A 25,663-nucleotide genomic window follows, 5' to 3' on the forward strand; every position below is an offset into this window, starting at 1 on the left:
GCAGACCCCTGTGGCAGAGACTTGATTACTTTGCGAGCTGCCGTTTGAAGTAGGGGCCCTTGAATTATAGCCGGTAACCTAGTGTGGAATGAGAAAACAGTAGCGACCAACTGCGGTCTTCTGAGAACACAGCTGTTGCCAACTATTTGTTCCAGGGCTTCTGAGATCAGGTCACCCCCGCCCCCTCTTTGGTCTGAGAGGCATGTCTGTATCGGAATGTGTAGCTGTAATCAGCAGCGGCTGTAGGCGGGGGTGGGGACAGACACACACCCTTCTGCTGCCTGTTCCTGGGTGAGAAAAAGCCACAGATGTGATCAAACCAGAGTCTTAGAAAAGAAAGTCGCTGCTGGGACTGCTGGTTTAACCTCACTCTTAAAACAGGGCTAGAGTGTCCCTTGGGTGGCCTGAAATTCTTCTAAAAAGTAAGCTTTTCTGAAAAGCTCCACACGTTCTATTGCTGCTTTTGTTAATGTTCCGAGTTCCTTTGATGCAGAGATAGGCAGAGAGAGTGGGGACCCTATTGGAGCACCTCCTCTGTCCCTCAGGAAAGGCTGTCCTTTCGACTTGTGGGCAGAGTAAGCCCTGGCAAGGATTTTGAGCAGTGTTGGAAATAGGAAGCTTCTCATGCTATGTCAGCAGGCAGGGAATAACAGCTGGAAACTTCCTGATACAGTGGAAAGAGTAGGACTGGGGAGCCAGAAAGACCTGCCTCTGTATCTTGGCTCCCCCGCAGGGTCTCAGAGGCTGCATAACTGCTCTGAACGTCGTCTTGAAAATAATAAAACCTACTGGAAGAGTTATTGGGAGAATTTGACCGGAGAATGTATTTAAAACACTAGCACTGTGGCTAACTGAGAACAGGCATTTAGTAAAAACGTAAGGAAACTAGAAGCTAGAGGGCTGGTTTCCTGACAGAGGTGGAGGGTATAATGGCAGGAGCTCTTGCCCTGGGATTTGGACATTGTCTGTTGACTGAGACTCGGGAGGCCATTGCTTACTGTAATCCGTACTATAGTCATTACTATAATGTGTGCTCCAGCCCAGTAACCTCCGCACAGTTAAGTGAGAGGATGCAGAGCTGGGTGGCATGGTGTGAAGGACTGGGTTGGTTGTGGGGAGCATCTCAGAGGCTGCACAGCAGGGGTGAATCTATGCTCTTGTTTCTGAATGGGTTCCTGGTAGAGGGCTGCACTTGAGGACCTTCTGAGGCCCTTTCTACCCCAGCCTTCTGTGATTCAAACTTTGCCTGTGAAAACCCTGAGTATCTTTGGTAACATAATTTTGTATATTTCCAGTATTTCTGTGTCTAACAGTGAGGCTGTGCTCTTTATTGAATCTATTTGTAAAAGCCAGCCTTCTAAAAATTACTTGGTGATAATTCTGTTTTTAAGAAATGACACAGAACATATATGCTGTTAGTCTTTATCATACATTTTATGTATATATATATATATATATATATATATATATACACACACACACATATATATGCTTTCATGTATTATTTCCCTCTTAATACATGTAAACACCTCTCTTATGTGGATTGTGATTTTGTTTCTCTGGTAGTGTGTGCTGAGGCTTACAGAAGGTAAGCCACTTGTCCAAGGTTGATCAGCTAGCTAGGGAAACTAGCTAGATCATTAACGTTTATTTGTTTTTGGCTTTTTTTGTTTGTTTGATTGATTGGTTTATTTTGTTTTAAAATTTTTAAACCCAGGTATTTTGATTCCAAAGCCTGGTGTTTTCCTTGCTATCTACCGGTGTCTATGAAAGTGGAGTTGGATTAATGCATTGCTCCCGCTGGGGCATATTTTCTGAAGTTTATTTCTAGGTGGCCCAGGTACCAGATGAGACACGTGTCTCTGAGTGCCCTTTTGCATTTCACTCTGTGGAAGATTCTCATGCACGTCGCATCTACTGAATACTGGCACTGCACTTAATGAATGTGGACCTGGCAGAAAGGATAAATAAAGCACCGTGCTTCCTAGAAATCACACTCTAGTGCAGTAGTTCTCAGATGCATAAAAATCACCTAGGAGTGGGGTGATTAGGATATAGATTCAGCAGGCGTGGGGCCAGGGCCCAGGAATCTTCATTTCTCTTAAGTTCCCCAGGTGGTTCAGACCTGGTAATATCTGGCCACACTTGGAGAGATTCCGCCTCAACTTGGCCCACACCCCTCACCCCCTTCCCTGCACTTTAGTAGCTTGGATATAGTTATAAGACAGTGTGCTAAGCCTGAAACAGAATCCCCAGGAACTAGGACAGCAGAGGGTGGGAAAGCATCAGGCTTGGGGAGTGGGATGGGCATGGAAGGCTTTCTTGAGAAGGTGATACTTGATCTGAGTCTGGAAGGATGAGTAGGAGTTTACCAGACATATGAGCTGGGGAAAGAGTATTCCAGACAGATCAGGTGGGGAGTGTTGTTTTTGTTTTCTCTTGCAGATGAGAAGCTACACTGTCATCTATGAGTCTTGGTATTAGGTATGCCTGAGATAAGACGACGGAGAAGGCAATGGCAAGCCACTCCAGTACTATTGCCTAGAAAATCCCATGGATGGAGGAGCCTGATAGGCTGCAGTCCGTGGGGTCGCTAAGGGTCGGACACGACTGAGCGATTTCACTTTCACTTTTCACTTTCACACATTGGAGAAGGAAATGGCAACCCACTCCAGTGTTCTTGCCTGGAGAATCCCAGGGATGGGGGAGCCTGGTGGGCTTCCGTCTATGGGGTCGCACAGAGTCGGACACGACTGAAGTGACTTAGCAGCAGCAGCAGAGATAAGACGAGGACCTTGCTTCAGCAAGTATTGGTGTCCTTTATGACACAGAGAAGGAAGGAAAGCATGAGGGGCCTCAGTCTAATAATGAGTGTGGCATGAATTCAGCGTCTATAAAGGGCAGCTAGGCCTTGTTGTTGTTTAGTTGCTAAGTTTTATCCTGCACCTCTGACTCTTTTGCAGCCCTAAGGGACTGTAGCCCACTAGGCTCCTCTATCCATGGGATTTCCCAGGTGAGAATACTGGAGTGGGTAGCCATTCCCTCGTCCAGGCGATCTTCCTAACCCAGGAATTGAACCCATGTCTCCTGCATGGCAAGTGGATTCTTTACCACTGGGCCACCAGGGAAGCCTTAGGCTGTGTTAGTTCTTCCAGTTAAGAACAGTTAAGACAACCCCCTGGAAGCTACAGGATTGACTAAAGAATAGTATTTTTGTGTTTATTGGAGCTGAAGTTCTGAAGAGAATCACCTGCTGTACTTTTGGGCTATGATACCACATCGCACATTTTAGGTATAACATGTAGTTGAGCATGCCATCCCTTCATTATCTGGCGAGATCAGAAAATGAGTTTTCTGATTAGGAGGGAATCTATCCTGTATACCTAGCAGATGGATTCCTGATTTTCAAAGAACAAGATTACAACAGAATATCTTGGTCTGCTGATTTGAATGAATTCTCTTTCATGTTTACTTCAGAAGGTGTTGATTTTATAATGCTGGAAATTCTTGTGACCAGCATCTCTATCTGAAAAGTATTGAGCACCTGTTCTATGCAAAGCATGTTGTGGATACAAAGGGGTAGAAACTTTATCCCCGTCCTCACAGGTAGAGGGCGCAGAACAAGCTCACAGAGGATAGAACTTTATGCAGGTGGCAGCGAGTGACATTAGGAACGGAGTGGTACGGTTCAGAGGTGTGGAAAGGTGGCTTTTGCAGGTGGTCCTTTCCACAGTCCAGTGGTCTCTGTTGCACAGTAGGTGGTGTGGAAGGACCAGTGCAAGTTCTATTTGCTAGAATGCAGCCTAGATCCATCAAGACAATAATTTATCTTCTGCAACTTGAATGTTGCCTTTCTCTAGGAAAGTTATCCCCTGAGATGTCCTCATTGATGAAGTGTGATGATCCCTGGTACTGGGATAAGTCATCCCCAGTGAAGCTGTGGTGGGTCTGGGGCCCTTTCAGGCAGTGTGCCCTTCCCGGGTTGGAATGTATGGGGTAGAGGTACAGGGGGCTGTTTACTGTTTTTTTTTTTTTTAGGTTTATTTGTTTAAGAGGCGCACTGGGTCTTCATTGCTGCGTGAGCTTTCTCCAGTGGGGCTGAGCAGGGGCTGCTCTTCGTTGTGGTACATAGGCTTTCTAGAGCACAGGCCCAGTAGTTGTGGCGCAGGCGCTTAGCTGCCCCGCATCATGTGAGATCTTCCTGGAACAGGGATCAAACCCATTTCTCCCGCACTGGCAGGTGGATTCTTAACCACTAGACCACCAGGGAAGTTTTGTGTTAGGCCCTGGCGTGGCCTGATGCAGAATATGACAGAGTAGCCAGAGTGTTGAGCACTAGTTACTCCCTGGACCCAGTCAGAGATCTTCAGGACTCCCAAGGACAACATTTAAATGCTGTGATGGAGCCGCAAGTGGGGAGGGCACACCCAGGGAGAGGGCTGAGGGAATTTGCTAACTTCTAATTTAACGCCTACACTGCCGGACATGATACTTTGATTATTTCATCATGACAGTCACCCATGAGGTAGGAGTTCCTATCTCCTTTCTCCTATGAGTCGACTGAAACTAAGAAGTTAACTCTGCGAGATCACAGAGCTCCAGTGTGGCGGTGGTAACTCTGGAGGCACATGTCTTCAGTGTTGTCCTGCTCTTGCATGTCATAGGAGGAGTTTCTGCACCAAATCTGCTGTCAGACCGCTTCCCCACGGCCCTGTTCCATGTCTGGGATTGAGTGTCCCAGTCACCATTACCCTCCTGTGTGGGCTTATTATCCTTGATACCAGGTTTAGGACATAGTAAGCGAGACCCTGCTGGAAGAGTACTGGCTTTATATAATGCAGCAGACACCAGGGTAGCACTTGTTTGTACTACCAGCTGCTAAGTCGCTTCAGTCATGTCCCATTCTGTGGGACCCCATAGACAACAGCCGACCAGGCTCCTCTGTCCCTGGGATTCTCCAGGCAAGAATACTGGAGCGGGTTGCCATTTCCTTCTCCAACGCGTGCAGGCATGCTGAGTCGCTTCAGTTGTGTCTGACTCTGTGAGACCCCATGGACAGCAGCCTACCAGGCTCCTCTGTCCAAGGGATTCTTTAGGCCAAGAATACAGGAGTGGGTTGCCATTGCCTTCTTCTGTACTACCAGAGGTGGAAGCAGAAGCTAAAATTCGTATTGGAACTGATTTGTAAAAATCTGTGAATACTCAAGTGAGAGCTCCACAGAACACCTCAGTTCCCTGCTGTCACCTAACAGAAAGGGTGGTTCTCATCCAAGCCTTCCAGGTGACTTTTTAAAAACACCCTCCTCCCCTCTCTCCCCCACCGCCACCGTCTCTGTTGCAAGAAGCTGCTTTTTTAGAGGAATGTGCTTGTTTTTTATCACATTCCTGTTATCAAAACAAAGAGAAACCAGCAGACTGGACAGTAATTCAGTGGAAAAGAAGACTGTATCTGCTGATTTTGAAACTTTTATCTAGAATGGGGCCAAAGAAAACATTCACTTCCTCCAGTAATATCCCATGAGTTTGATCCACCCCCTCCCACCCCTTTTCCTTGAAGAGGTAAATTTTAGTCCAGGAAAAGAGTAATATGGCGCTACTTGGGGGGAATAAAAACCAAACTGTGCTATAAAATTTCTTCCCTAGCCCTGACTCCCTAACACCTGGATGGCAGTTCCTCCTTGGCACTAATCTTGATTCTGTTTGTTGATTTATAGCGACAGTGAGTTGAAAGCAGCCCTGCAAATTTGACCTGTTTTACCTATTTCTGTGCTTGCTCTGTAGCCATTGCTCCTCTGGGAAGGGCTCAACTGGACTTGAACCTGGACTTACCTCAGGAGAGGCATCTTTTGCTGAAAATGGAGATTCAATGCGAAGTCACTTGCATGACCTGTCTTGTTCTTTTAACTGAAAGAGATAGGAGGGACAGTGGCAGAAAATACACATCTCAGGAGGGAGGGAGACAGGCTTTGAAGACCGGTGGCTGGAGTGTGACTTCTTTTCTTACAAGTGGTGAATTGTTTGCTGGGACTGAGTTGCATAGAAGCCGTTGGTTCCCTCGGGCATCGCATCAGGGATTCAGAGTATTCTCTATTGTTTGGTTCTCTTGCTTAACACACATGTTCTCAGGAGCTTCCACTGAACTGTGACGCATGGTCTTGTTCTTGGTTTCAAATATTGCACAGCCTATTCTGTGGTTTTCTTCAAGGGTTTGGAAATCCTTTGGTCCCCCCCCCACCCCAGGCAGTAGTGTGAATACCTATGACCTCCCACTCATTGGAGTGTGGTCCTGGAGTGTGGTGAGGCAGCCTCGGATAGGCTGGAATGGGCTGCCAACGAAAATAGAATGTGCAGTCATTTCCCTGCCTTGGGAGTAAGATTCCGGATTGATGGACCAGGCTCAGATTTTGCTGGTTTACTGTAAGCCCAGAGAGCCATGGGTCGGTCTCAAGTCATCATGTAAAATTATGTTGCAACAGCCCTGGCCTAACCCTTGGAGGATCCCTTCAGGCTGCTGCTTATACAGCGCAGCTAAGGGGCATGGGGAGCATGGGGGAGGAACAGCCTGTGGGGTTACTTCATCGTCAAGTCACCAGGATGAGTACTTTCTGAAAGTTTTTGTGTGTCTCATCCTTTGCTGGATAGGTGCACTTGTGAGATAGACTTCATCCTTCTCTTAGGGAATTTACAGAGTGGTTGGGGAGCCCAAAGGACAATCGTGTAACAAAGACCGGATGAAACATGATTCTGCACTGAGTTGTGTGCTTCAGTTTGGCTGGAATGATAGTTCTAAACTAAGGGCAGTTTGCCCCCCTCCCCAAGGGACTTTTAGCAATGTTTGGACATCTAGTGAATAGTGGCCAGGGTTGCTGCTTAACATCCTATAATGCACAGGAGGGTCACCACAGCAAAGAATTATCTGACTCCAAATGTCAGTACATTTGTCCCTCAGTATTCACAAGAGTTTGGTTCCACAAGCCCTGCAGATAACCAAAATCTGAGGCTGCTCAAGCCCTCCATGTAAAAGAACTGCGTACACTTGGCTTTCAGCATGTGTAGGTTCTGCATCTGTGCATTCGGTTCATCTGGGATTGATCCTGCGGGTACCACAGGCTGATGAGCCAAGGTGGAGACAGGATGGATGGAAAACTACTGCTGCATAGTGTGTGGCACTCTGCTCAGGAGGCAGTCACAAGCCACAGGTCTCGGGGGGGTGAACTGAGATGTTTTAATAAAGAGGAAGGAAATAGGGGTACTTTTTCCTGCTGCTTTCTAAGCAACATGTGTTATCTGCCCAGAAGTTTAGAATCTTAACATCTTGGTTGCCCCAATCAGCAGGAACTATGCCTTCTCAAGGACAGGTTTAGAGTTCGTTTTTTATGGCCAGTAGATAAGATCAAACCCTTTTGGAACTGACATTTTATCTCTGAAAAATCTGAAAAACCACCCCCAGAAGGGTAGAATCTCAGAATTGCCCAAATATCAATAACTTTACACAGCTTAAAGAATAATTGTTGTTCAGTGACTCAGTCATGTCCGACTGTTGTGACCCCACTAACTATAACCCACCAGTCTCCTCTGTCCATGTGATTTTCCCTGCAAGAATACTGGTATGGATTGCCATTCCTTCTCCAGAAGATCTTCCCAACCCAGGGATGGAACCTGCATCTCCTGCTTGACAGGCAGCTTCTTTACCTTTGAGCCTCCTGGGGAATATAAAGAACAATTAGGCTACAGTTATTTTAATAACAATCCATATTTCAAGCTGGATGCCTATTGCTGTGGCCCTTTGTTGTTTAGTCGCTCAGTGTGTCCGACTCTTTGTGAACCCATGGACTACAGCTCGCCAGGCTTCCCTGTCCTTCACCCTCTCCCGGAGTTTGCTGAAACTCTGTCCATTGACTCTCTCTCTCTCCATTGAGTCAGTGATGCCATCCAACCGTCTCATACTCTGTTGTCCCCTTTTCTTCCTGTGTCTATCTTTCCCAGCATCAGGGTCTTTTCAAATGAGTCAGCTCTTCCCATCAGGTGGCCAAAGTATTGGAGTTTCAGCTTCATCGTCAGTCCTTCCAATGAATATTCAGGATTGATTTCCGTAGGATTGACTGGTTGGATCTCCTTGCAGTCCAAGAGACTCTCAAGAGTCTCCTCCAGCATCACAGTTTGAAGGCCTCAATTCTTCAGCACTCAGCCTTTTTAATTGTCCAGCTCTCATATCCATATATGACTAATGGAAAAACCATAGCTTTGACTATATGGACCTTTGTAAGCAAAGTAATATCTCTGCTTTTTAATATGCTGTCCAGGTTTGTCATTGCTTTTCTTCCAAGGAGCAAGTGTCTTAATTTCATGGCTGCAGTCACCATTCACAGTGATTTTGGAGCCCAAGAAAATAAAATCTGTCACTGTTTCCATTGTTTCCCCATCTGTTTGTCATGAAGGGATGGGACCAGATGCCACGATCTTCGTTTTTTGAATGTTGATCCAGCTTTTTCACTCTTCTCTTTCACCTTCATCATGAGACTCTTTATTTCCTTTCACTTTTCTGACATTTGGGTGGTTTCATCTGTATATCTGAGGTTGTTTATATTTCTCCAAGCACTCTTGGTTCCAGCTTGTGCTTCATCTGGGAGGGCATTCCGCATGGTGTACTCTGCATAGAAGTTAAATAAGCAGGGTGACAGTATGCAACCTTGACAAACTCATTTCCTAATTTTGAACCAGTCCATTGTTCCATGTCCAGTTCTAACTATTGCTTCTTGACCTGCATTATAATCTATCTTTGATAACAGAAAAGGGGGATACTAAATTCCCCTTTTTCTAAATTATCTGGTGTCTTTTTTAATCTTTAGATGTCAGGTCTTAAAATTCAGAAAGTTCTTTTAAGGTTATTCAATCTTGAAGAAAGCCTCTGGATTCTGAAGATTTTTATTTGAAAGAGATACTTTACTGAAGAAGATATGTGGACTACAATAAACACAGGAAAAGAAGCTGATCATCATATTTCATTAGGGAAAAACAATACCACAAGAAGATATGATTACTTATAAACCAGAACGATGAAGGGCTTCCCTGGTAGCTCACACAGTTAAGAATCTGCCTTCAATGAGAGAGAACTGGATTCAATCCCTGGGCTGGGAAGATCCCCTGAAGGAGGGCATGGCAACTCACCCCAGTATTCTGGCCTGCAGAATCCCCATGGACAGAGGTGCCTGGCAGGCTACAGTCCATGGGGTTGCAAAGAGTTGGACACGATGAAGATTTTAAGAAGTCTTGTATCAGTTCGCTCAGGGGTAACATTTTTAATGTAACCCTTTGTTGAGGTAGAAGCCAGTGGTTTCCTTGGACTTTTTGGTGGCAATAAATCTCTGGTACTGGTCTCTGGTGGAGAAGGGCACGGTAACCTACTCCAGTATTCTTGCCTGGAGAATCCCATGACAAAGTGGCCTGGTGGGCTGCCTACAGTCCATAGGGTCGCAAAGAGTCAGACGTGACTGAGTGACTGAGCACTGGTCTTTAGACAGTCAGGCACACAACTGATAGGTGCCATTATTATTATTTCTTTTGCCCCCAACAAAAGCCTGGTGCAGTGGGGTGGAACTATTGAGAAAAAAAGAGGTTTAATTTAGAGTTTTGCTTAAAGTGAAGAAGGGCTCTGAGACCCCACGTAACTGTCTAGTGAAACTGTAGTGAATCTTTCTCAAAGTACATCAGCAACAAGTTAACATGTACCTTCAATATTTCATATCCCCTTGAAAACTGCACCTCTTTTTGGGCAAAGTGATTATGTGATTTGATCAAGAGCCATGTTCAAGGTAAAGCAAAGACTTTCATGAGCTAAAGCCCAGTCATGGAAAGAATACTGAACTGAAAGTCAGAAGATCAGAGTTTTGACGGTCTCAATTCTGTCATCCACAGCCTTCGGCTTGGTGTCAGTTCCTCCTTTGTAAGATGAGGGTGGTAATACTTCTGATCTCTTGTTGGGTTCTGGCTGGCAGGCTCAAAGGTGAGGCTCACTGTTAAATTTGAAAAGCTTTTGAGTCCTGTAAAAATGTGTATTATATAAACTGACTAGATATGTATGTGTTGTGTATATAACCATCATTGCTTCAGATTATGACCCTGAGGCTTTGCCACATTACTGGGGGAAAAAAAAGGAATGAATTCTGTTCATTGGAGTGTATTTGAGGCACAAAATGAACCTGAATATTTTAGGAAGATTTTCAGCAATAAGAACTGAAACAGAAGCTTTTTTTTTTTTTTTAACCTAACAGTTTACTAATTACAAAGTTCCTCAAAGGCAAAGTCCATGGGTTATCTGTCATTTTTGTGCCTGTCAGCATCCAGCATGAAAGTTTAGGATAACTGCTAATCATTCAGGGTTTTTTCCCACTAAAATTCAGGCTTTAGATCCAGGAAACTTGTTCTAGCTGTGTGATCACTCTGATTCTCGGTTTCCTGGTTTCCTGTAAAAAGAGTGGAATATGTAACTTGGGTAAAAACGCCCAGCCAGATGGTTGATAAACACAGGCACCCGGCAGAACTTGGTTCTCTGTCTCATTTCCTGAGTGTTGTGGCTGGAGGTTTTCCTGACTGGCTAGAGGTATTCTCCTCAGTCAGTGAAGAGGGACCCTCCTCTTTGTCTGGGTACCTGTTTTGCATGGCACGTGTAGCTGGAGCCTCGGTCTAGAGAGTTCAGATGTCTGCCATTTATATTTGGGCCTCTGAGCAGGCCTTAATCTCAGAGTGAGAGGATGAATGGGGTATTACTGAACCTTGAGAGCAGGAGGAGCTCATCAGATGCCCACAGGGGCTAGGCAGTGACATGCTTGAGTCAAGCAGATGGGGTTTTTGGACAGTAGGGGTTTTGAGGAGGCTGAGGTGGAGCTAGAGGCCATGTACGTCTGTGACCTTCTCTAATGTGGCCCCGGGATTTTCAGAAGCTGGAAATCAGAATTTCTGTATGAATCCTTTTCATTTTCAGATGTTGACAGTTAATTTCTTTTTTTTTTTCAATTGTAAAACAAAGGTACCACGTGGACGTAGAACTCAGTAGTGGGCCTTTTGTGACCCAAGGGCCAGAAGTTTGCAATCCCTGCTTTCAAACAGGAGGGACAGTGATAAAGCTAATACAGAAGGAAAGGACTTGCCCTCCTGACCAGATGTGGAGTCACTATGGTAGAATTGCCTTCCTGCTCTGTCTGAGTGCCACTTGCTTTGTCACATGCTACCTGCTATTTTGTCCCTCGGCTTTGCACCAGCTCTTGCTGAAGATGGCATACTTCTCGGTGCATTTATTCTGTTGCAGAAGAAGCCAGTGATGAGGGATTGCCAGGATACCTCAAGGGAGAACTGTTTTTCCTTGTAAGTGTCCAGGGGTGAAAGAGTGGCAGGTTAACCCAGTGTCCTGATCTGCTATACCACTGGCCAGACCCCACAGCCCTGCATGCACTGGGACATCAACAAGTAGCCTTTAATAAAACCATGGTCTATGTTGCAACTTCGGATCTTTGCTCTGGGATTTTCCTACCAGTATCAAGTGGCTTTTTCTGAGTTTGTTATTCAGGTTCCTATTAGCAACACAGGAAATGGGTTTTAATTTCTTTGCTGGCTGCTCTGTTTGGGGGCTGTTTAATGAGGCTCCAGTTGCAGTGCAGCTTTGGTTGTAGCAGGACTGGTGTGGATAGCAGCATACCTGACGTTTCACCTAAAAAATTATGATCATTATCTGTTTGTATTTTTTTATGAAATGAGGCAGGAGAGCATAAGTAATTTTATGTGCTATGTTTCTAAGTGGCAACTCTTGAGGGTAACTGTTGGGATGTGTTTAAGATTATAGAAAGAGATAGATGCTTCCACTTTTAGAGGTAAAGAAATGTGTATGCTGTATGTTTGTTATAAATTTAGGGCAGTGGATGTTGAATTTAAATATATATGAGCATAAGCACATATATGTACTTTTTTTAAACTTTTTATTGTCTAGTATAGTGTAGCTGATTAACAATGTGAGTTTCAGGTGGACAGCAAAGCTGTACATACACATGTATACACTCAGGAGAGTGTATTTTGAAAGGCAAATCTTCAGTCTATATTGCCAGATATTCTTAGTCTACATTCTTAACAAACGTCCCAAGTGATTTGGGGCCTATGGACCATACTTTGGGAAATGCATCTCTACTTTGTTGCCTTTGTTATCTAAATGTGTTCATGGCCACTTGAGGGCAGATTCACTTATTTGTGAGATGCCCTGGTTTGTTCTGATTCACTGTGTTGTGCTACCTCAGATTCTTGGGGAGAGTCAGTCTCTGAGAGTCCTAGAGAGAATTGTTCAGGAGACCCTCACAGGTTGACATACAGGGACCAAGTCCGTACTGCTACAGGGGTCCCAGAAACTCTCCTTCAGCAGCACACACTGCCACCAAATCTTGAAGCAGCTCCTCACATTGGTTGTAGGCTTTTTCCAAGTGTGTCACTAGCTCCAGGGTTTAGCTTTACCCTTTAAAGTACTTTACAACCAGCATATGGGAGACTGGGTGCTCCTGAGCCAGGACTGGAGCTTTGAGCCCTTAAGGAGTAAAGCACACTATGAAATCTGAGGGGTGAGGCTGAATCTTACCAGATTAGATTTATTGGCTTGATTAGAGAAGCATGCCCAGGCTATTTGTCCTTCCAGAAAATGACAGCTCAACAAAATAGTATAAAAATCCGTTCCTAATACCCTAATGCATACAAAGCAGGATCTTTGTTCACATCTTAGCAGGGGCTTGCCCCTTATTAGAAAGGAAGAAACCATAGCTAGCAAAGCTTAAAGGAGTAATTGTCATGTGTAGTATACCTTGGGAAGAATACACAAGGAGAATGTGACAGTCCCTACCATCAAAGGGAGATTAGAGTAACACCTGGGAAACAATGGGCCAGGACTCCTATAGAATCATCCCTCTGCCTCAGTTTACTTTCCTTCATCCCCAACTCTTTTGTAATGTCCTCCCACCCTTGGGGACTTCCCTGGTGGTCCATTGATTTAGACTCTGCTTCCACTGCAGAGGGCATGGGTTCCATCCTTGGTTGGGGAACTAAGATCCTGCATGCTGCACAAAGTGGGGAGGGGACCTTTGAGCAATTCTTGTTTCCTTCAGCTCTTCAAACAGCCTTAAAACTATTAGTAGGAGAAAAGTGATTTTAACTTCCTTATTATAAAAATAAAGGTAAAGTCATAAAACTTTATAAAGAGTGTATTTATATTTTATGACCACTTGCAGAGGACGTGAAAGTGTTTCATTTTTAGAATTTAAAGATTCTGTCTTGGCGTGCAAGTGTGTTCAGTCACTTCAACTCTTTGTGACCCCATGGACTGTAGCCTGCCAGTCTCCATCCATGGAATTCTCTGGGCAAGAATACTGGAGTGGGTTGCCATGCCCTCCAAATGTCTGTCTAGGATAGAACAAAAATAGCTGATTCTGAGTTAAAGGTTCTTGTCTGTTGTACAAGGCATATGAGGTCTGGCCTCATTCTGAATTCTCAGTACTTCCTTTCACACTACTCTTCCTTAGATTCACTGTGCTCAGCCATGCTAGCCTTCCGTCTTTTCCTAGAGCACACCAGTTTCATTCTTGCATTGGTGTCTTGGCATGTACTTGACATTCTCTCTGCCTGGAACACATTTCCCACAGATCTGCTTAAGCTGGCTCCTTCTCATCATTCAGGGCTCAACTCAGACATTACCTTCTTAAGGAGGCCTTTCCTGACTGCCCCATCTAAAGCCCTTTGTCCTATGATCCTGTTTTAATATCTTTATGAAGCTTATTAGTACTTTAAATTCTAATTTCACTTGTTAATTTTCAGTCTTCCTCACTGGAATATATTTAAGATCTTTTTTGTCTTGGTTGTTCTCCAGTTTCAAACAATATGCCCAGATATGAGTTTATTATTGTCTGAAAATTCCATCTTTAATCAGTTGTCTCTTTATCGACTCCATTTTCTTCTTATTTCTTATTTTCCATTTTTGTGTTTTCTCTTAATTGGTAGAAGCTGGTTGCTGGTAATTTTCTCAGATCTGCTTTCCAGTCTACTGATTCTCTCTTTAACATGGTCTAATCTCTGTGTAAACCATCTGTTGAATTTTTAATTTTAATAACTATTTTTCTACAAGTTGAATTTTTTTCCTGAAATCCATTTGGTCATAGTTTCTTTTTTAGTATGTTATTTTCTCATGTTTTTCATTTTTTCTTTTTGGCTTTAATCATTTTAAACATGTATATATATTACAGTTTATCTGATCATTCTATTAAGGTTTTTTTGAGCGACTGAACTGAACCCTACTATTAATTGAATTTCCCACATCTTGTTTGTACTTTTACATAGTTTTTATATTTTGCTTGAGCTCATCTTCAGCAGAGAGCTTTATTTGTGGGTATCTTTCATGCTGTGATTGAGGGTAGGTCTCTTTAGAATTTTACATTTCCTCTGCCAGATGTCTCATTTTGGGACTACTTTTTGTGTTAAACTTTTGGCCTGGGACTATGTAGTTCAACTGAGTTCAGTCCCTCAGTCGTGTCCGACCCTTTGCGATCCCATGGACTTCAGCACTCCAGGCCTCCATGTCCATCACCAGCTCCTGGAGTTTGCTTAAACTCATGTCCATTGCATCAGTGATGCCATACAACCATCTCATCCTCTGTCGTCCCCTTCTCCTCCCGCCTTCAATCTTTTCCAGCATCAGGTTCTTTTCCAATGAATCGGTTCTTCACGTCAGGTGGCCAAAGGATTGGAGTTTCAGCTTTAGCATCAGTCCTTCCAATGAATATTAAGGACTGATTTCCTTTAGGATTGACTGGTTGGATCTCCTTGCGATTCAAGGGACTCTCAAAAGAGTCTTCTCCAACACCACAGTTCAAAAGCATCAATTCTTCGGCACTCAGCTCTCAATAGTTCAGATCTCAATAGCCTGTGGAAAGGCTTGTAGTTACAGATTATTAGAAGATACTTTTTCCCTCTCAATTCAGACCTTTCTTATTGTTGCTGTGTGCCAGTGGGCTCTTTTTTCTAGTCTGCTTTCTCTCTTTGAGGGTTTTCACCTTACATTAGAACTCAGTTCCAATTCCCTGTTTTAGGTAGACTCAAGAAAATAAGACAGCTCCCTCCCACAGGAACTGGAAAGGCCTGATCTCATTTATCACTCTAGTTTCTAGTTCCCCACCCCCAACATTTTTGGCCCTGGGGTTCTTCCTTGCTTTCAGCTATATAATTAAAAGAATATTATTTTATTTTTTAAGTTACCTACTCAGCTATATCGTCAAAAGCAGGATCTTTCCCCCTAGAGTCTCTTGCTCAGTGCAGTAGCTGTAGCATCTAACATAATGCCTGGCTTGTGGAGAAAGTGATATCAATACGTATTTGTTATTCAGTTTTAGAAATGGGTGTTTCCATTAGGAAACCATTCCTCTTCCCTGTAGAGAAAGCCAGAGATGGTGCTCCAAATTCACTCGTATCCAACAGCCAAGAGATTTAGCGTTTGTGATTTAGCAACCTGTGAAGGATTTCAGTTTTCCTATTTTTCACTATTAAACATTAATGCTTTCCTAAGGGCATGAAGATGCTGTTGCCAGTTGCTAGCAGGGTTTTCCAGCCCCATAAATTGGCAAATTAAAACCATCCCTGGGGAACTATTATTGCCCAGTGTCTCTTTTTATGCTGGCATTTTGAAAGTTCTTACACTGATTAAATTGACCTTTACAGTGGCTCAGCTAAGAATAGCAACTCAAAGACATGGAAACTCTTAAGGAAAATTATGTTAGTCCCATAGTTTATGCTGCTGCCGAAGAGATAATTTTTTGCATATGTGCAAAGGCATACTATTCATCCTTTTCCATTGTAAAAAAAATGTTCTTTCCAGTTCGGTGTTGGTCTTGCTTACTGGTTATTCCTGCCTGTGCTTTTTGTTTGGTGACCATATATGCCCTGTTTCTTAGAGCAGCTGGTCACTGTGCTACCAGAAGTCACACCTATAACAAATGAGAATTTTGATGGTCATCACCACAGTTATTCTGAGATGAAAGACCTCAGCATAAGAGCACGTGTTATTCACTCAAAGTTCCTTTTTAACAAGTCTACATTTCTTGTGTTTTGGGGCCAGGAGTTTGTGTAAATGGAACATTGCTGAGAAGTATCTTTAAAATACAAATCTCATCTTATCCCCACTTAGCTAACTCCCTACCTACTTTTTCAGCCATCTCCTAGCTAAAGGACTTGCCTTTTACCGTTTCCTTTGTTCTTCTCACCCCTCTTCCTTGGTTACTAACTTTCTAACCATCCTGGCAGTCTCAGTTCTTCCTCACACCTGTCTGGACCTCCTTAACTAGTTTCTAGTTAACTAATTTCGGTTGTAGACGCTTACCAAATGAGGTCTTTTTCCTTCCTACTTGCAATTTTATCTGTATGATTACTTTATCATCTTTCATTAGACTTTAAGCTCCATGAGGGTAAAGACCATGACTGGTCTGCCCTTTATTTATTTATTTTAAAGCTTGTTTTATTTTAACGTTTTATTTATTTATTTTTGGCTGTGCTGGGTCTTCATTGCTTCATGTAGGCTTTCTCTAGTTGTAGCAAGTGGGGGCTCCTCTCTAGTGGTACGCGGACTTCTCATCGCAGTGGCTTCTCTTGTTTCAGAGCACGGGCTCTAGGGTGCTCAGATTTAAGTAGTTGCAGCAGGCAAGCTCAGTAGTTGTGGCTCATAGGCTCTAGAGTGTAGACTTAGTAGTTGTAGTGCATGGGCTCAGTTGCTCCACAGCATGTGAATTCCTTGGACCAAGGATTGGACCCATGTCTCCTGCATTGGGAGGTGGATTCTTAACCACGTGTCCACCAGGGAAGTCCCACTTTTCACCTTTTATTTGCCCGTTGTGTTCCCCACTGCTATTTCAGTGCTGGTGCAGGGTAGGTACTCAATAAATGTTGAAGGAACGGGTGAAGGCCCCATGTTCCACAATGGGATGAAACACCATTTTACTTTTCAGAAAATTAGTGTGTGAAAATAATGACCTTTCAAGCAAAGAAAGGAGGAGCCCCAAGCATGTTGCCCCTCCTCACTGCCAAGTAGAAAATGTTCCCAAAGTCAAAGAGCTCCTTAAGGGCAGGGACCTTACTTTTTCCGTCAAAGACAAAATGTTGATTGTGTTTGGGGATTTTAGTTTATTTATTTAAGCATCTAAAGTGTTAAAAGCAAGTGGAGAAGTATAACTTAAACCAAGGATGTTCTAGTTTATTAGTTAAAAGCTCAGGCTCTGACATCAGATGAATTAGCTAGTTGCGTGGCCTCAGGCAAGTTACTTAGCCTCCCTTGACTTCAGTTCTCTTTTACTACCCACCTTATCCTCTTGTAAGGAATTTAGAACAGTGCCTAGCACATAGCAGGTACGCAGTATTATTCACCCCAGCTCATTCTGCCTTCATGGAGGCTGCATAGCCATTGTTTCATTCATCAAACCTTTGTGTGCCCAGCACTGTGCGCATTCTTGGAGTTGGGGATGGGGATTAAAGAGACAGAGCTCTTGCCCATAGGAAGGGCAGTTTATTCTCTCATTCACTCTTGAGGAAGGGAGGGGTGGGATATTAACTTCCCACTTGAGACTTAGCCTAAACAATGTAATTTGTGTATAGTCCTTGGAGATGCTTAGAAGAAAGGCAAAGGGTACTCGTGAAGAATGCTGAGAATTTTTCATATTTGAACTTTCCATTGCATTCTCTCCAGTTCCTTTTTCTATTCTTTATGTGTCTGGAGCAGCCCTCATTGCCAGTGAGCTTTACTGTTCTGAGAAATAGTCCTAAGTGAATGCAAAGTGCTCCTTATTGATGGTCTCTCATTGAAAGCAAAGTGCTCCTTACTGAACGGTCTTTCATGCCCAGCAATAATGACTCAGAGAATAACATTGATATTAAGAGCTCAGAGAAGTTTGGTTACTACTGAAGTTAACCACAGTTAATAAGCATAGTGTGAGAGCCAAACTTTGAACCCAGATCTGACAGAATCTTAACCATTTGGATCTTGAGCTGCCTGGAGATCCCTGAAAGTCCTCTGGGTGACTTCCTCCTACAGGGAAGGGTAGAAGAGCACCAAGCAACATTTGCACACGACTGAGCCACTGAACTGAACTGAACTGAACTGATTCTTTGCTTTGACTGAGAGGAGACATAGGTTACAGGAACTTTTGCATTGGATGCTGCCAAAAGGAATGGGAGGTGGGAAGGCTGGTAGACTCTTCAGGTTGAAGGAGACATGAGTGAGCATCTTAACTAGCTCTTGGACTGCTGAGTGAGTAACTTGCCCAGAGTCCTGTTCCTCGGTAATGGCAGAGCTAGAACCAAACCCAAGGCTTCTGGATTTTCTTCTCCTCAGTTCAGTTCAGTTCTGTCGCTCAGTCGTGTCCCACTCTCCGCGACCCCATGAATCACAGCACGCCAGGCCTCCCTGTCCATCACCAACTCCCAGAGTTCACTCAAACTCATGTCCACAGAGTCGGTGATGCCATCCAGCCATCTAATTCTCAGTCGTCCCCTTCTCCTCCCGCCCCCAACCTTTCCCAGCATCAGAGTCTTTTCCAGTGAGTCAGCTCGTCGCATGAGGTGGCCAAAGTATTGGAGTTTCAGCTTTAGCATCAGTCCTTCCAATGAACACCCAGGATCGACCTCCCTTAGAATGGACTGGTTGGATCTACCAGTAGGTATTTCTCTGGAGGAGCTCATCATGCTCACATCTCACTACCCTCTTAATCCATCTTTTCTTCCTTGTAAAGGTCCATGAGTCTATGTCTCTTCTTCTTTAACTGCCGACCTACTTTCCTTCCTCCTGTAGCAGAAAATGACAGTTCCCATAACCAAGACCATCCTAGACAACTTGGGGACTCTATTTGGGGAGAGGAGAACAGGGGATGAGATATCCTAGGTAAAAAGTATTTGGGAACCTGAGTTAAATGATGCTGCCACAGTCTGCTGTCTTTGGGAAAGTGGAAGAAGAGCAGGGAAAAGAGCAGGGTTCTGTTTATACCAGGCTTCCTGTCTTGTTGAGTGGCAGAGCCAAGAGAAAAGCTGACACCAGTAGTTCATTAAGATGCCACATGTTTAGATTTCAAACACATTCCATTTCTTGCTTCACAGAGGACCAGTTGACCACCCTGTATTCCAAGCCTGGACCTCATCTGATAAATTTTTTTGAGGTACAGTGTCGCTGGATTCTTTCATGTGTTGAGGTATAGGCAACACAGCCTCTTTTCGAAACTATCTGGACAGTTTGAACTGTGCTCTTGTGAGCCAGGTCAGAAGAATGGCATTTCAGGGACTGGTAAACTTGGGAGAAACTTTTTCATGTCCTTAGGAAAGCAGTGTTTTGCTCTGAAGTCAGAGGAGGTGTGTTCTAGCAAAAGCATCGAGCACAGATCTGCTTTCTCCACATGCATCAGGCCTCAGAGGAGACATCTTAGTGGACAGCCACCTTCTAGGTGTGCCATTTTACTTATGGTGGACATAGGGAGGCAACAATAGAATTCTGTGTGCAGCACTGTTACAAAACTGTCCTTGTCAGAATCAATAGATGTCTTGCCCATGTTTCCTTCTTCCTAAACTCCTTTGCACCAGGGTGTAAGACTCTTAAAGACCAGGAAACACCTGTGGATGTGGTGGAAACACGCTCTGAGCCAGGGATCTGAGTTTCAGCCGTGCCCTTTCTTTTGTCTTCGCCTTGTGGCTTCAGGTCCCCAGCCCCTAGCCCTGTAGACAGTCTCTGGATTGCTTTGTTTATACCCTTGGCCAAATAGACAGCGTAGTAGAGCAGGGCCCAGAGAACAGGAACCAACTATGTGGCTTGAATTTCCACTGGCAAGTGTCCTCCCGGATGTACACTGTGGGCCGGGTCAGCCTGAGTAGCAGCAAATACAATACTGTGGTTTTAGTTTCTTTGCTGAGCAGAGTTTTTTCCCTTCCTAACTGTGCTTCTTGAGGTTAGGGACAATGTCTTATTCATCTTCATGTCTCTCCTACCCAGCCCAGTGTTCGGCACAGAGACGGTGTCCAGTCAATGAGTGTGTCGCTTCTTTAGGATAAAGAAATGTTGAAAGCCACATCTTAATAGGTCTCATGCACTGTGGCCCAGAGGACATTGGAGGCTGAAGTTTATTTTTTATAAACTTATTTATAAACTTATTTAAGTTTATTTAAGTTTCATATCTTAACTGTGAAATATAAAATAAACCCTTCCACCTCTATTCCCATCCACCAGTGCTGTGAATAGAATTTGGCAAAATGCTAGATGATTACTCAGCAGTGCCCTTTCTATAGCTGTCCCTGACAAGGGACAGTGTGAATTCTAGATCCAGTCAAGATTATTAAGAGATCATCTGATAAGCAAAAAAAGATCTAGCAAATTGAAACTGCATTAGGTCACCTAAGCAAGTCACTCTTAAGACTGAAGAATTTTAGTAGCAAGTTTTTCAGCCTTCTTTTGAATCACGCTGTAATTGACTTTGGAGATCATGTGTTTTAAAGGGAGGATGGACTGGCTGACCAGATGCTAATCCTAGAATACATACTGCCTTAATTATTCCAGGAACTTTCACAGAGAAGCTGGTTTTATTTAAAATGTACAGCCAGTTACAGGAGAATCATGACTGTCTTATGGCTAAATTAACATCAGAACATGGAGTGCTTCAGCTTGGACATAAAGCAAGGAGGACTCTGCTCTGTTTTTCTCTCTAAGAACTCTGGTCTTTACCACTTGGCTTTGTGTACTGAATCTTCCCTCTTTAATAAACCATATTATTTTTCTTAAATCTACTGTTGTTGCGTGGTTTTTCTTTTCTTTTCTTTTCTCAATGGAGTAAATATTGGTGTAGACTTGTTTGGTAGAGAATGGATAGGCGACCAGAAAGAGGGGGATAAGAAGAAAGTGTTCGTCGCTCAGTCATGTCCGACTCCTTGTGACCCCATGGACTGTAGCCCGCCAGGCTCCTCTGTGCATGGAATTCTTCAGGCAGAAATACTGGAGTGGGTTGCTATTTCCTTCTCCAAGGGATCTTCCTGACCTAGGGATTGAACCCGGGTCACCTGCATTGTAGGCAGATTCTTTACCAGCTGAGCCACCAAGGAAGCCCTATGAGAAGAAAAGTGGTATTTAAAAGCTATAATTTAATATGCTAAAATTTGTTTAAATTTCTTTTAGGATAAGGAAACCTGTGTGGGTACCAACAATCAAAGCTACATCTGTGACACAGGACACTGCTGTGGACAGTCTCAGTGCTGCAACTACTACTATGAACTCTGGTGTAAGTCCTTGCCTGGGGGTTTCTTGGTGTCCAACTGTCTCAGTTCACCACCTCTGCTCATTGGGAAACTGAAAGCTGGTCAGCCTTGTTCCTACTCTCAGTGGCAGTGTTGGCGAGCAGACTCTGCTAGGTTCTGGAAGCAATCCCTCTGTAGAGGAGGAGTGCTCTAGTGCTCTTTGGACACCATGAGCTAAAGACTGGAAAATATGGTCTGAGCCCTCCTAAGAGGCCATCGTTAGCAGATCTGCTGCAGAAGCTTCTGAGTGGGTTTCTCTTGGATGCCCTCTCCAGGTTGTGCCAAATAGTGACAACAACTTATGCCCTCTCACGGGCCAGCCCAGCTGCCCAGACTCCTCATCTTTGCAAAGAGAGGTTTGCAGCAGCCAAGCTGCTGTGGATGCCGGGCTGCTCTCTGGATAGCTGTAATGCCATTTTCTGTTATAAAACAAAAACACCAGGATTTCCCAATTCCCCATAGATCCTCAAGGAGCCGCCTCTGTTTCTGAGGGTCCCTCTCAGTGGGATAATCTTTCCTTAGGTCATGGCCAACAGAGCCCTCCTGGAGAGGAGGAATAGAGGTTCAGCTCCCTTTTTTCCTTCCCCAGATTGCAAACTGAAGTGTCTGGAGGCTTCTTAGTCCACCTAACCTGTTACTGTCAGCTCAAAGCCATTTTGAGTTGTCAGCTCCACCACCTTGTCACTGGCTTGGTGGAGGCCAGGACCACTTGCATCTTCCTGAGCTGTTCAGGGATGAGGACATTGCCCTGGGCTTCAGGGAGTGACCTACACTTAGAGAGTTCACTGAAGCACTTTGTACTCTGATCTTCCTGAAACTCAGATGAGACACTGGGGATACTGGACAAAGACGGGGAGGATGGGAGAGTCCTGAGGGCAGAGCGTTGCCAGGTGACCAGCACTACAGTGGTTCCAAGCTGTCTGTTGATAGAGGAGGCAGTAGATTGTTTTCCCAGAGAATTATAAGCCCCCATCACTCCTTCCATGTGGAGACAACCTTTGCCGCTTGCTTCACATCCTTGCCATCACCTCCACCTCTGCCCTTTCCCCTCTTCTCCTTTCTGATCTCTCCATTCACCCCACATCAGGTATATGTCAGAAAGCAGCTGGAAAGGCTGTTGTTTAAAATGGAAAGGAAATTGGACTCTTGGCTGGGAAGCTTCTCCCTCTGAATGCAAACGGATCTTGTAGCCAGTGGGAGTGGTTCCTACAAAAAAGACCTTTCCTCACCCTTGTACTTCCCTTTTGATGACTGGCTCTTCTGCCTCTCTGAGGAATTCCAGGGGTGATTAAGGGCAGACTCCTTCCCAAGGAGAGAACAGGGTGTGAAATGTCCCCATCAGTCTTCCAAGTACATAGCAGCAGCAGCACAGGCAGACCTGGAGTTGTTGGTGCTATTTTAGAAGGGGTGGGGCTGAGGGACTCACTGGAGAAACACAAAGTGCCAGGCAGGTGGACAGACTGTTTAAATGTTTTAAAATGCAGATAACCACAGGGTTCAAATTCTCCCTTTCACCCCTTACTAAAACAAAAGTCAAAGCTGGGCTGCCAAAAAGCCACAGAGCTGCGGTTTGTTTTTCTGGGGCCCAGCCCAGGCGGCGTCAGTTGCGGAAAGGATGGAGTTGCTGATGGCCCCCATCTCAGATTGACAGAGCCTCCTGCGGTATTGGTGGAACAGACTCAGTAGCCACCAGAATTGGGTCATGAATGCCAAGGCTGGAGGTGGGGTGACAGGGTCAAGAAGATGCGAGACACAGGTGTCGGAGACAGGTGGTCTGGGAACCAGGCACTTCACCCCACAGGCCTAAAGAAAGCCAGGGGAAGAGCTGCACAGTGGCTAATCACTTCTCCAGTCGTGGTCAGCTGGGGATTAGGAGTCCAGACAAAGACCAATCTGTCCGGGGAGGAGAGACTCACCCCTGTACAAGATGGCCTGTGCTTGCCAAGTTCTCAAGAGACAGAGACTAAAAGCCCAATTTCCTCTTTGTGCCCAGAAATGGCTTTTTGGTCAGAAGATGCCCAGTGAGCATTCCGCCTCTCTCCGGAATTCTTTGGTTTTTCTCCTCCTTGAGGGCCTGACCTCGGCCTGATTTGAAGAAGAGGGAGGTCAAGTGTAGGAATGAGCCCTTTCAGTTCTTATCGGAACTGTGCTTCTGGTCACTTTGAACCCTGTTCTTTCTAATTGCCTCTGAACTCTGCCTGAGTTGTGAAAATAATGGGCTTTGGGTTATTCTTTTTTCCTTTTTCCTTTGGAAGGAAAAGATCTCAGCCAGGAAACCCTTGGCAGAGTTTTTGTCAGACAGAATACCTTTTTAACCATAGTTGCCTACCAGGAGGGCCTCGGGGAAAAATAAATGTCATTTCCATCAACCCTCATACCACTGCTAAGCCGAATTTTCCTGTGTGCTGAGGACTGGCACACACACACATGCAGAGCCCACTTTGCACAGACACACAAGCACATAAACACGAGACCTAAAACTTCAACCAGCACCCTTTCTCCCCTGTCTTTTTAATATCTTGTAACATAGGCCATTGTCATTAGTGGGTCTGCATCAGTTCAGGAGTGAAAGTGCTGTTTTACCACTGCCATGGTTGAGGCTTTAAGACCTGGCCTTATCATCCCTTGCGTTTTTATGGCTCTTGTACTTTCAATCATCATTCAATCGTTTATTCAGCAAACTCTTATTCCAGTGGTTTCAGACTTTGGCAAGTGTCTGCGTTTCCTGGAGGGCTTATTAAAGCATGGATTTCTGGGCCCAAGTCCTAGAGTTTTTGATTGAGTATGTCTGAGGTGGACCTGAGAGTTTGCAGTTCTAACCAGGTTTCTACTGGATGAGGTGGCCTCTTCTGTGTTAAAGCGTGTGGGGAGACAGAATCCTTGCCATCAAGAAGGGAGTCTCTAAGCAGAGAGAGGAGATAATACAATGTGCCTCACTAGTAATGCAAAGTAGAAAGTGGGGTGTGTGTGCCAGGACCACTGTGTATGTGCTAGAATTTGCTTTCACTGGACAGGATTCAGGCAGGCTGCATGGAGGTGGTGGCATTTGAGGTAGGCCTTAAAGAAAGGGTAGATAGGATTTAAACACATGGAGAAGGATAGGATGACTTCTCAGGCAGAGGAACACCAAACACCATAGGTCAAGGCTCCATGGGAAAGAAGAGAGCATGCATCATGTTAACCTTTTCCTGGGGATTGTGGGGTTCACTCAGGGGAGACAAGGGTGCTGGTGTGCATAAAACTCTGCCATGGGCTGGGCACCCAGTAAAGTCTGCACACACATCAGCTCAACCTGCTTTAAGGACAACCCTGCCAGATATGCATAACCCATTTCTCAGGACCTGGGGTGTTCAGTCACCAGTCAGTCAGTTGTAGCTGAGTTGTGGGGTCAGTGTGCCTCACTCAAAGCTACCCTCTTCCAGAACTCTTAAGTGCCAGGCCAGAAGGTGGTGGGCCCAGATTGTGGAGGGTCTCGATTGTGCGGGTTTGAGATCTCTGCATGTGTACATGAACTCAGTTATCCTCACAATGACCAAGTAGGTAGAAACTGTTATTCTCCCCATTTTACAGATGAGGGAAGTCAAGGCAAAATGACCAGGGTCACAAAGCCAGGATATGAAACTTGTCCACTCTTTCTGATGAAGTTGCAAGTCCTCTGAAGTCTTCATTTCCCAAATTCAGGCCTTTTCCACAGTGGAAAAGGATTGCCTGCTAAGAGTCGTCAAGGGCTAAGGAGGATACCCACCATCCTATGGGGCAGGAGGAGAACTAATGAACAGTATACTTTGGCTTCCTAGTGAGGAATTTCCTGCCAGTTGGGGAGTGTTGTTTTCCCAAGTTTATCGTGAACTCTGGGGCACATGACTCAGTTCCTACATTGGACTGTGATTGTTTTTAAAAACATGTTTTCCATTTTGCTTAGCATGACAAGCGTGCCCCACAATGAGGTCACAGCTTTCAAAGGTCACTGGGGAATGTAATCTGTGGGTAGATGTGTGTTTGGGGAGGAGGGCATCCTTCTGTCTTTCTCCGTTTGGCTCTTTCTTTTAGGTTTTCCTTTTAAAAACTTTCCTCCTTGTTTGTGAAAACTAGTGAAAAGATCAAAAGTTTGCACAACTCCATAGGGACTAGTCTATATGGTCCCCCTTTTAAAGCTGTGGGGACATGGCTTTGACTGGAATCCAGTAGGATGTTGTGTGAGGGTCAGACAAGAATGCCTTCTGTCTTCCCACATTAACTCCATCAAGTGGGACCAGTCCTTAGGGGGCTTTTCTGGACCTATGCTAATGCCCCATTGCCCCACTTGGCCCCTTCTGCTCCCACATCAGTTTTCCTCTAG

At 44.7% G+C, this 25,663-nt stretch overlaps 1 protein-coding gene across 2 annotated transcripts in view; it reads left to right on the forward strand.

Annotated features, from left to right (window-relative positions):
• Positions 1-25,663, forward strand: part of WBP1L (WW domain binding protein 1 like) — a 57,340-nt gene that overhangs the window by 22,994 nt on the left and 8,683 nt on the right. For both annotated transcript variants that reach the window (XM_055424750.2, XM_055424751.2), the window contains exon 2: positions 21,206-21,308. In XM_055424750.2, coding sequence (XP_055280725.1) covers positions 21,206-21,308 — 103 coding nt within the window. The remainder of the gene's footprint in view (positions 1-21,205; positions 21,309-25,663) is intronic.

Source organism: Moschus berezovskii, chromosome 12 (assembly GCF_049115385.1).
Source record: "Moschus berezovskii isolate FMDL1 chromosome 12, NW_MosBer_1.0, whole genome shotgun sequence".
Classification (NCBI taxonomy): Eukaryota; Metazoa; Chordata; class Mammalia; order Artiodactyla; family Moschidae; genus Moschus; species Moschus berezovskii.